We start from the raw sequence: 12035 nt of genomic DNA, 5'->3' as shown, positions 1-12035 counted from the left end.
AATTATTGGAACAGTGCAAAATAAAACTTGCAGTTAATTTAGTTAAGGTTAGAAATTGAGGTGGGTTTATGCTCCAATAGAATAGAAGGCCTTTATTGTCATTATATACCTTTGCATACAACAAAATTAGAGCCCAAGTTTGGTACTTTATAAACATATAGCGACCCACTGATCATAAAACTTGAATAATTAAAATCCATACAAGTGCCTCGTGTATGTAGTCCCTTAAGATGAGGTATTGCACTGTAATATTGCTAGCTGTTGGACTCTTGTGAAGTGAAAAACATAGTGAAGGTTACAAAGTGCCAACACTGGAAACTCCTTCAACAAATGTAAAATAAAGGTTCCTGTAAGGAGGCATTCACCATATTATGCCTCGGTCACAACCGGCTGTACGTGCTCCTACGGCCGTTCTACGTGCAAAAAATGCAAGAAACGCATGGAGGGCGCGCGTGTGACGTGCTGATTTTCGAGCCATAGACTGGCCGCAGACCGGCCGCAGAGGTTCTTTGTCATGTCAAACAAACTCTACGGGCACTTACGTTTTTTTCAGGTTGCAAGACAAACTTACAGCCAACGTGCGTCTTTCTCCATTAACAAAAAAAACGCAGCGATTTGGGAAACGCCAAAAATCGCACGGCCAAAAAATCGTACGTCCAGTTGTGACCTAGGCTTTAAAGGGTCAGCCAGTAGGTTTTGGTTTTTTATCTCTCCCCCCTGGTAAACAAAGTTGGGGGGGGGGGGGGTGTATAGGAATCACCCTGTCCGTCTGTCAATGTGTCTTGTAAGCGCAACTCCTTCTAAACGGTTTGATGAATTTTGATTAAACTTTACACAGTTGCAGTATACCACCTGAAGATGTCCATGAAGAAAAATAATCCTGAACCAAGGTCTTAAAGATACTTATTTTCTTACATATGTCATTATCTGGGGGCGGCACGGTGGTGTAGTGGTTAGCGTTGTCACCTCACAGCAAGAAGGTCCGGGTTTGAGCCCCATGGCCGGCGAGGGCCTTTCTGTGCGGAGTTTGCATGTTCTCTCCGTGTCCGCGTGGGTTTCCTCCGGGTGCTCCGGTTTCCCCCACAGTCCAAAGACATGCAGGTTAGGCTAACTGGTGACTCTAAATTGACCGTAGGTGTGAATGTGAGTGTGAATGGTTGTCTGTGTCTATGTGTCAGCCCTGTAATGACCTGGCAACTTGTCCAGGGTGTACCCCGCCTCTCGCCCGTAGTCAGCTGGGATAGGCTCCAGCTTGCCTGCGACCCTGTAGAACAGAATAAAGTGGCTAGAGATAATGAGATGAGATGAGATGAGATGAGATGCAAATACCTAATTTAATTAATTTATCTAGAAGTTTTTCTCTATGTCTATTCTCTGTTTATCCTGTAATGATGCTACTGGAATTTTAATTTCCCTGAGAGAACCCGCCCAAAGGGATCAATAAAGTTCCATCCAATCTAATCTATCTAATCTATAAAACAAAATAATATAATTTATTTTTTTCGCGGTGCGGTTTCCATCAAATCCCGCACTCTGATTGGCTGACGAGCGGGTCCGTATCCTACGGTACGGACCCCAGTTACGGACCCTGGTTACGGACCTCTGGCGACTCGCTCGTTCACAACAACAACAAACATAGTAGCAATTTTTGTCAACGTTTATTTTTGCGTTTTTCAGGAGAACAGCATTAATTTTACAGCATGGATAGTGATAATGACAGTGTTCACAGCGAAAGCGAGTTTTAATACCCTGAGGAAGAAGAAATAAAAGAAAACATTTCAGGAGAAAGCTAAAAACCTGTAACTGTTGCTAACAGTTACATGCCAACTACAGAGCCGGCCCGCCTGATCAGTTTGTCCAGACTGGATGTGTCCTTCTTGGATGTGCTGCCCCCCCCAGCACACCATGGTGTAAAACAGGACACTGGTGACCACGGACTGATAGAACATCCACAGGAGTTTCCTGCAGATGTTAACGGACCGCAGCCTCCTTAGGAAGCACAGCCTGCTCTGTCCCTTCCTGTACAGGTGGTGCAGGAAGGGATTAATTATTATTTAATTAATCTTTTTTCTGTTGTGTCAGTATAATTATATTGACTCATCTGAATCATGTATTTGACTCTCAACTCATTTGTCTCACAGGGAAATTTGAGTCACTGCCATGCGATCTTAAAGGGGAACTGAAGTCATTTTTAAATTTGCTTGATTTCTTAATTAACATGTTACTCAATTACGTTTTCGGTTTTAGTAACCTTATATCGTGACTCGTATTGGCAACTAATTGCAATTTAATATTATACTTATCGGCCTATTCGGTTTTTAGCCATGTTGAATTTATGGCCCTTTTCCACTACCCTTTTTCAGCTCACTTCAGCCCGACACGGCTCGCGTTTCGACTACCAAAAACCAGCACGACTCAGCTCGTTTCAGCCCTGCTTAGCCCCTAAAACTCGCACCGTTTTGGAGTGGGGCTGAAGCGAGCCAAGCCGTGCCGAGTGAGGTTGGGGGCGTGAGCAGACACTCCCCTGTGCACTGATTGGTGAGGAGGAGTGTCCTCACATGCCCACACACGCCCCGCGAGCGCGCTGGGATCTGTAAACACCGCAAACCCGGAAGGAGAATAATTACGAATTACGAGAATTTCTGAAGCCTTATGCGCCTCGCCTCATCTATATGCTCTTGCCAGTATCTGTTGGCGTTGTCGGTGACAACAAGCCACAGCACCAAGACCAGCAACACTAATGACTCCAAGTCCTCCATGTTTATTGTTTACTATTCGGGTCGTGAGACTACCGCTTAAAAGATCACTGATGTCACTGTTTGCGCTGCTTAACGACACGTGACGTCCACCCACTTTCGCTAACTCCACCCAATGTGTCCACCCACTTCCAGCCAGCACGGTTCAGCGCGGTTGTAGTCGAAATGCAACTCCAACAGCCCCGCTCAGCCCGACTCAGCACGGCACGGCTCAGCCCGACTCAGCCGCGTTTGTAGTGGAAAAGCGGCATTAGATCGTTTGGTCCATGGCAGGCGTCGCTTATCCGCGCGATCTTCACGAGACTTCGAAACGTGAAGTGTCAGCCAGGTGTCAGTGCCGCCATTTTGAAAACTGTTTTCCAAACGAAATATTGCACAAAAACGAGTTTAAACGACGATTACTGCCTACTTTTTTCAAACTTTCCTGATTGCTATCAAAACAAACAAAACTTCCGGCTTGATTACATCAGCATTCGAAAGAGGGCGCGCGCGTCTTTTGACAACCCGTGTCTGAAATTGTTCCCTCCTCACTATATAGGGCACTATATAGTGGGGACGCCATTTTGTAGTGCTGTCCAAAACGAGAGTGAGGATTATTTACACCCTATATAGTGCACTCAAAGTATCCCACAATGCATCACGAAAAGTAGTGTACAACGATGGTCACTAACCAAGCAATATATCCCATCATGCATTGCGGTCGCTTTGAAAGAAATCATTAAGCCTTGATTTAAAAAAAAAAAAACTGAAAGCTGCAGGTACTTTGTATTGATTAATGTGGGAAATACGCTCAGTATAATATGGATTTATCACAAAAATACATGCATGTGTTTATTATTTTGAAAACCCACCAGCCGACTGATCTGGCACGTTTTAATTGTGTGACAGTAATGACGTAAATACCAGCACGACGGACTAGTGTCCGAAAGTGTTTTTTCATTTTACCAATGAGCTCACTATGTAGTCGTCTGTATAGTAATTCCTTATATAAGGTGTAGTGAACAAGTGAGTGAGTTCGGACACAGGGAACGTTGGCAGATGTTGGTTACTTTGATTTCCGCTGTACGTTTTACTTCCGTCCTACAATGTCTCGCACAGGTCTCAACGAATCTCGTTTACAGCCATCGCTTTGACATATGGACTGATTATATTACAGAGCGTATTTCAAAAACTCATAACTTGCTATAGCAGTGACGAAATAGCTATCAAAAATGCATTATTATATTTAACAAAATGAGAAATAGAATTTTGATCATAAAAAAATTTGCCTTCGGTTCCCCTTTAAGCTCAGTCTTTTTAATATTTTGGTTCACACATTAATTTGTGTTCCTCCGCCACAGTCTTACTGCAACGATCCTGACCTGGTCTTAGAGCTGAAGAACCTGATCGTTATATTTGCAGACACATTGCAGGTATTTCACACCTTATGTTCTCATGCTGCGAGGTTTCTTTACCGTTTGCATTGCTCAGTCGATCAATATTGAATATGTACACGTTTGCTTATATCAACAATTCGATGCCATTTGTGGTTTTGACATGTTGATTTTGGCTCTTTTTCTCAATCTTGTGTTTTGACCAGAGTTATGGCTTCTCGGTGAACAGACTCTTCGACCTGTTGTTTGAGATTCGAGATCAGTACAACGAAACACTGCTGAAGAAGTGGGCGCTGGTGTTCAGGTAATACAGCATTTCTACTTTAGTCCTGCGCATATAAAAGCTGCATTACGGAAAGAGTTCATTTTCGTGTGACGTTTGTGTTTTTCGCTTTTCTTTCTGGCAGAGAGATATTTGAGCTGGACAACTACAGCCCCATCCCTGTAGAAAACGAAGCCGAGTACAAGCTTGTGGTCAGTAGATTTCCCTTCCACGATGCCGAGATTGAAAAGGTTTGTCGTTCGCGAATGGCAAAACACAGAATTGAAACAGTTGTGCATCTCAGATAGGATTATGTCTTTGTGAATGTAATCAAACAGTGCATTGTGTCTTGTGCTTTATTCTATAGCAACCATTTCCAAAGAAGCTGCCCATGTCCCAGTCAGTGCCTCAGATCTACATTCAGGTCAAGGAGTTCATCTATGCCAGTTTAAAGTTCTCCGAGTCGCTACATCGCAGGTGAGTGCACATCGTGTTCGTGGCGATCATTCTTCAAGATCCCATCCACCGCTGGCGAACCGTTACTACAACCCCAATTCCAAAATGTTGGGACACTATATAAACTGTAAATAAAAACAGAATGCAATAATTTGCAAATCATGGAAACCCTATATTTCATTGAAAATAGTACAAATACAACATATCAAATGTTGAAACTGAGAAATTTTATTGTTTTTTAAAAAATATATGCTCATTTTGAAGTTCATGTCAGCAACACATTTCAAAAAAAGTTGGGACAGGGGCATGTTTACCACGGTGTTGCATCACCTCTACTTTTACCAACACTCTGTAAACGTTTGGGAACTGAGGAGACCAGTTGCTGTAGTTTTGAAAGAGAAATGTTGTCCCATTCTTGCCTGATATACAGTTTCAGTTGCTCAACAGTTCAGGGTCTCCTTTGTCATATTTTGCGCTTCATAATGCGCCAAATGTTTTAAATTGGAGATATATCTGGACTGCAGGCAGGCCAGTTTAGCACCCAGACTTTTTTTTTACTACAGAACCATGCAGTTTTAATATGTGCAGAAAGTGGTCTGGCATTGTCTTGCTGAAAGAAGGAAGGCCTTCCCTGAAAAAGATTTTGTCTGGATGGCAGCATATTGCTCTGAAACGTGTATATATCATTCAGCATTAATGCTGCCTTCCCAGATGTCCAAGCTACCCATGTCATGTACACGAATGCACCCTCATACCATCACAGATGCTGGCTTTTGAACTGTGCACTGATAACATGTCGGATGGTCCCTCTCCTTTTTCGTCTGGAGGACGTGGTGTCCATGATTTCTAAAAAGAATTTCTACTTTTGATTCGTCAGACCTCGAGAGAATTTTCTACTTTGCCTCAGTCCATCATAAAAGAGCTCGGGCCCAGAGAAGGTGGCGGTGTTTCTGGATATTGTTTATATCTTGTTTAACATGCATCTGTGGATGCAGTAATGAACTGTTTTCACAGATGATGGTTTTCTGAAGTGTTCCTGAGCCCATACAGTGATTTCCACTACAGACACGTGTCTGCTTTTAATGCAGTGTCGCCTGAGGGCCTGAAGATCACAGACATCCAGTCTGTTTTCAGCTTCGTCTCTTGCACACAGAGATTTCTCCAGATTCTCTGAAGCTTTTAATGATGATATGTACCATAGATGATGTGATCCCCAAATTTTTTGCAATTTTACACTGAGGAACATTATTCTTAAATTATTGCACGATTTGCCCACGTAGTCTTTCACAGAGTGGTGAACCCCTCCCCATCTTTACTTCTGAGAGACTCCGCCTCTCTGGGACGCTCTTTTTATACCCAGTCATGTTACTGACCTGTTGCCAATTAACCAAATTAATTTTTTTAAGCATTACACAACTTTTTCAGCCTTTTGCTGCCACTGTCCCAACTTTTCTGAAACGTGTTGTTGACATCAAATTTAAAATGAGCATATATTTTTCAAAAAACAATAAAATTTCTCAGTTTCAACATTTGATATGCTGTCTTTGTACTATTTTCAATGAAATGTAGGGTTTCCATGATTTGCAGATCTTCACATTCTGTTTTTATTTATGTTTTACACAGTGTCCCAACTTTTTTGGAATTGGGGTTGTATTAGAGCTGGGGCTTGAGCTCAGCCAAACCTTAACCAGACACACCAAAAAGCAACAGGGTAAAGGATTGTGTAGGGGATTAGCGGCAGGCTGCCAGGTCGCTCCGTTGTGTGTAGCTGTCGATGTTGATTTTAAAAGTAACAAAGTAAATTAGACAGGGAAATTAATACTTAAAGTGCATATCCTGAACCAATTTCATGGTTTTTATATGGAAGTATGTCCCTTTACACACTCATCCAAAAGGGCAATTTTGCATAAGGCCATCTGTCTACAGCAGAAAAAAATTAAATAACTAGAAAAGCACTCGGAGAGCGCAGACCTCCGCCAAGAATCCTTTAAAAAAATCCGGGATCCAGAAGGTGATCCGGATCACCGGCAAAATTTAATGGATTGTTACTTGTGCCCAGTCACACCTCTGGAAAAAATTTCAGAGCAATCCGTTCATAACTTTTTCCGTAATGTTGCTAACAGACAAACAAACAAACCAACGCTACCAAAAACATAACCTCCTTGGCGGAGGTAACAAAACGCGTCTGGAAAAATCCCAAGGGAGTCTGGAGCCAGATTCGTGACGTCACCTGCGGAACTGCCAGCAGACTTCGAGAGCTTGCACGGTTTCAGTGCACAGCCTGTGTAGACCAAGTTTAGCAGCTAGCGATTTTGCATTGAAATATGGAATTGTCACCTGAGCGCAATGTTACTTCACCTTTGGATGAAGAATATAATGAGATGTCAGAATTATTTCTTACCCTGGCAACAGTCAACTTGTGAATTGCCGATTTTCTTGGTCTTTTTCTCGGCTCTGCTTGGTCCTCGGCTTCGAGGACCTCAGTGGATGCGGTACTTCTGTCAGGGGAGACGAACACGGCTGGCTCTTTTGGTGACGCTGGCACAGATGGAGACGGTGTTGCTTTGGGGATTCTGACAGATGGAACTGCGTCTTTTTTCAGATCAAGTTGCCTCGCGAAGCCCATTTCCCACTGCAAATAGTTCTCAAAGTCATCGGGCCTTGTGAAGTGAGCACCGTAAATAATGCTGTAGTCTGTAGCATGTAGCCAATTTTTCCGGGTGCCTCGCACGAAGCGCTCCCATTTCTGTCTCATTGTCCGGTCTTTTGGGAAACGATGAGTACTAATCCCATCAAGATTGATGTTGCTACACCTTCCTACGATACATCTGTTAACCATTTTAATAATTACGTGATAACGTTGAAGAAATTTGCAGAAAACCACCAGATCTTCTCCAATTTTTTATTAAACCAAAGTTTAATATAAAATAGGAGAATTACATTGATCTTGGTCAGCCCTGTGATGACCTGGCGACTTGTCCAGGGTGTACCCCGCCTTTCGCCCATAGTCAGCTGGGATAGGCTCCAGCTTGCCTGCGACCCTGTAGAAGGATAAAGCGGCTAGAGATAATGAGATGAGATGAGACATTGATCTTGCTCCTGAATTTACCCATGATATGCACTTTAAGTCTCACTCAGTGAAAAATACTGGGGCGAGTATGTGTGTGTAACCGACTATAACCAGTCAGTTACTCGAATAATAAGTAAAAGTCTGCATAACTAATAGATAATGCAGAGGAGGCGAAGAGTTCATCTGTCAGCGTGTATTCTGGAAAACAATGAACGACAGGGCAATCAACACACGGAGACAGGGGAAAGAATTCTGGCATCCCTCTTTCCAGACATCCCAAGCACAATTAAAAAAAAAAATTACAGACTGGAGGCTACATACTGTTCAGTAGGCTGGCTACGTTACACTGTGTGAGATACAATGGGGCTTGAAAGTTTGTGAACCCTTTAGAATTTTCTATATTTCTGCATAAATGTGACCTAAGACATCACCAAGTCCTAAAAGTAGATAAAGAGAACCCAGTTAAACAAATGAGACAAAAATATTATACTTGGTCATTTATTTATTGAGGAAAATGATCTAAAATTACATATCTGTGAGTGGCAAAAGTATGTGAACCTCTGGGATTAGCAGTTAATTTGAAGGTGAAATTAGAGTCAGGTGTTTTCAATCAATGGGATGACAATCAGGTGTGAGTGGGCACCCTGTTTTATTTAAAGAACAGGGATCTATCAAAGTCTGACCTTCACAACACATGTTTGTGGAAGTGTATCATGGCACGAACAAAGGAGATTTCTGAGGACCTCAGAAAAAGCGTTGTTGATGCTCATCAGGCTGGAAAAGAGTTTGGACTCCACCAATCCACAGTCAGACAGATTGTGTACAAATGGAGGAAATTCAAGACCATTGTTACCCTCCCCAGGAGTGGTCGACCAACAAAGATCACTCCAAGAGCAAGGCGTGTAATAGTCGGCAAGGTCACAAAGGACTCCAGGGTAACTTTTATAAGCAACTGAAGACCTCTCTCACATTAGCCAATGTTAATGAGTCCACCATCAAGAGAACACTGAACAACAATGGTGTGCATGGCAGGGTTACAAGGAGAAAGCTGCTGCTCTTCAAAAAGAACATTGCTGCTCGTCTGCAGTTTGCTAAAGATCACGTGGACAAGCCAGAAGGCTATTGGAAAAATGCCTTCTGTTTGGAGAAAGGAAAACACTGCATTCCAGCATAAGAACCTTATCCCATCTGTGAAACATGGTGGTGGTAGTATCATGGTTTGGGCCTGTTTTGCTGCATCTGGGCCAGGACGGCTTGCCATCATTGATGGAACAATGAATTCTGAATTATACCAGCGAATTCTAAAGGAAAATGTCAGGACATCTGTCCATGAACTGAATCTCAAGAGAAGGTGGGTCATGCAGCAAGACAACGACCCTAAGCACACAAGTCATTCTACCAAAGAATGGTTAAAGAAGAATAAAGTTAATGTTTTGGAATGGCCAAGTCAAAGTCCTGACCTTAATCCAGTCAAAATGCTGTGGAAGGACCTGAAGCGAGCAGTTCATGTGAGGAAACCCACCAACATCCCAGAGTTGAAGCTGTTCTGTACGGAGGAATGGGCAAAAATTCCTCCAAGTCGGTGTGCAGGACTGATCAACAGTTACCGCAAACGTTTAGTTGCAGTTATTGCTGCACAAGGGGTTCACACCAGATACTGAAAGCAAAGGTTCACATACTTTTGCCACTCACAGATATGTAATATTGGATCATTTTCCTCAATAAATAAATGACCAAGTACCGTATTTTCCGGACTATACGTCGCTCCGGAGTTTAAGTCGCATCAGCCAAAAAATGCATTATGAAGATGAAAAAAACATATATACGTCGCACCGGACTATAAGTCGCACTTTTTTGAAGGGTTATTCTATCCATAGAATCTGTGATTGTATCTGATAAGCGGCGCGTGGTTACTGCGCGACTGCATTGTTTATTTAATAAACGAACAGCTGAGCAGTGATAACGCGCCCTTTGCCCTGTAAGTAGCCTAGTCTGATTATTTTAAATATCTACTACTATCTTTAATACTATCACTATCGTTATTACTAATAGCCTATATTATTATTATAACTAATATTATTAGCCTATTACTGATGCATTAATCAGTTTGCTTTTAGAATATTTTTACCGGTAGGGCTTATTATCGCCCCATGGCTCTTTCATCTGTGTTATTAAAGCTGTAGTCATCATCGAGGAGTGTCATTCTTCATTTTTGTCGAATTTTATTTCATCAAATCAGAGGTCAAGTAGGCTATAGGTATATCATCTCCAAAGACAGGTACGGTAGTAAAAACAACCGTCTAGTGAAAAAAAAAACAACAACCGCTTTTAAATCCCCTACTTAAATCCTTAAAATGAGTCATTTAACTCATGTCTTGTGTGATCTGATCTCTAATGGTGAAATAAACCGGTTGTGATGAGTACAGTCTGTTATTTTAGAAGATAAATGTAATATATAATTTAATATATAGACTAATAAAAATTAATATTTTATAATATAATATCACGACATATTACTGTCTGTAACTGTTTGTCACTAAAGCGTTTTCTAAGATCATAATGTCTGATATTATTATTATTATTATTTTACACACACAATAAGCGCATGTGCGTAAAGTTATAGTAAACCATCCCCCGCCTTTTTTTTTTTTTTTGAGTCGCCGGACCCACCCACCTCCTGCGTTCTGGGACCTCCCACTTCACAAATTAAGCACTGCCTAAAATCACTACATAACTATTTAAATAACTATAGGCCTATCATTAATAATAAAACACAGGTCAATCAAGTTTATCAAGCTGATGATTTCACTCCAAATCAGCAAATCCATTGAATTCCTCATCCTCGGTGTCGCTTCTGAACAACTCTGCCTCCAGCGGCAGATGAAGCGCCGTTTCCTCTTCTTCTGCGTGGCTGTCGTCAGACTCAGCATCAGCTCCAGTTATTCCGCGGTGAAAAAACAAAACAAAACATATATACGTCGCACCGGAGTATAAGTCGCATGGCCAGCCGAACCATGAAAAAAAGTGCGACTTATAGTCCGAAAAATACGGTATAATATTTTTCTCATTTGTTTAACTGGTTCTCTTTATCTACTTTTAGGACTTGTGTGAAAATCTGATCATGTTTTAGGTCATATTTATGCAGAAATATAGAAAATTCTATATTTAAAAATGATAATAGTCATGCAATTAAAGGTAGATGGTGTTTCAGATTTTTCAAGTGTAGGTCATAAAAAGAATTTTCCCTGACACTGTTATTTTTGTTCAGTGGATCGAAAGCTACTGAATGTGAAATCACAGACTTCCAATTTTATTAGGTTATTATTCCCCGCTGGCCGAAAGGCCCGAAGGGGGATTATGTCGTGGCGATGTCTGTCCATCCCGGGAAGGGTACTCACCTTCTGAAATCAACTCCTCTCACAATTTTTGGAGGAATTTCACGAAACTTGACAGGATTCTTTGTTATATGTCGGTAATACACATATTGTAATTTTGTTCAACTCAGTCTCATTTTACCAGAGTTATGGCATAGTCGCCAGTGGGGGATTTTGTGCTCTCAGAGCACTCTTGTTTTTAAATAGAACAATTAATGAATTTCAGGCCATGTGGCCCTAAATTCTCTGCTATTTTTTCCTGCTTCACCATGACCCAATACAAGATACAGGACTACGTCATGCATCACGTGGTGGGCTTTCCCCATTTGCACAAGGCATTGTGGGACAAAAAATTTGAAACAGGAGAGAACAATGGAGGATACAAATGAAACGTGAAAGACCGACTACAGTAACGGAAAGCGAGAAGAAAAGACGTTATGTTGTGAAGGAAAGGAAATTCAGGACCAAACTAATAAATATCGGCGGTCAGCGAGCACCTCGGTGTGATCAGCCGTTCGTTTAGTGACAGAATGATGGAACTGTCAGTGCACGGTCAAAGGTAAACCTGTAGATAGCAGTGATGCAACACTGTGGATGCCAGCTGCCATAAAACCCAGAAAAAGAAGGTAAACCTGCGCATGCGCACACGGACTTCCTCTGTCTGCTTGACTGCGCGAAGCAAGCGATTTCATACACATTATTTGCTAGAGGAATCCCCTCAAATTAAATATCTTCCCAGCCATA

General features: G+C 41.8%; 1 protein-coding gene across 4 annotated transcripts in view; it reads left to right on the top strand.

Moving 5' to 3' along the window:
- The window catches only part of exoc6 (exocyst complex component 6), a 121721-nt gene that overhangs the window by 62941 nt on the left and 46745 nt on the right, over positions 1 to 12035 (top strand). For all 4 annotated transcript variants that reach the window (XM_060939601.1, XM_060939599.1, XM_060939602.1 and 1 more), the window contains exons 12-15: positions 4097 to 4168; positions 4336 to 4433; positions 4537 to 4642; positions 4759 to 4868. In XM_060939601.1, coding sequence (XP_060795584.1) covers positions 4097 to 4168; positions 4336 to 4433; positions 4537 to 4642; positions 4759 to 4868 — 386 coding nt within the window. The remainder of the gene's footprint in view (positions 1 to 4096; positions 4169 to 4335; positions 4434 to 4536; positions 4643 to 4758; positions 4869 to 12035) is intronic.

This window comes from Neoarius graeffei, chromosome 14 (genome assembly GCF_027579695.1).
Source record: "Neoarius graeffei isolate fNeoGra1 chromosome 14, fNeoGra1.pri, whole genome shotgun sequence".
Lineage (NCBI taxonomy): Eukaryota > Metazoa > Chordata > Actinopteri > Siluriformes > Ariidae > Neoarius > Neoarius graeffei.
The sequence above is the reverse complement of the archived record's forward strand: the minus strand, read 5'-3'. Positions and strand labels throughout refer to the sequence as shown.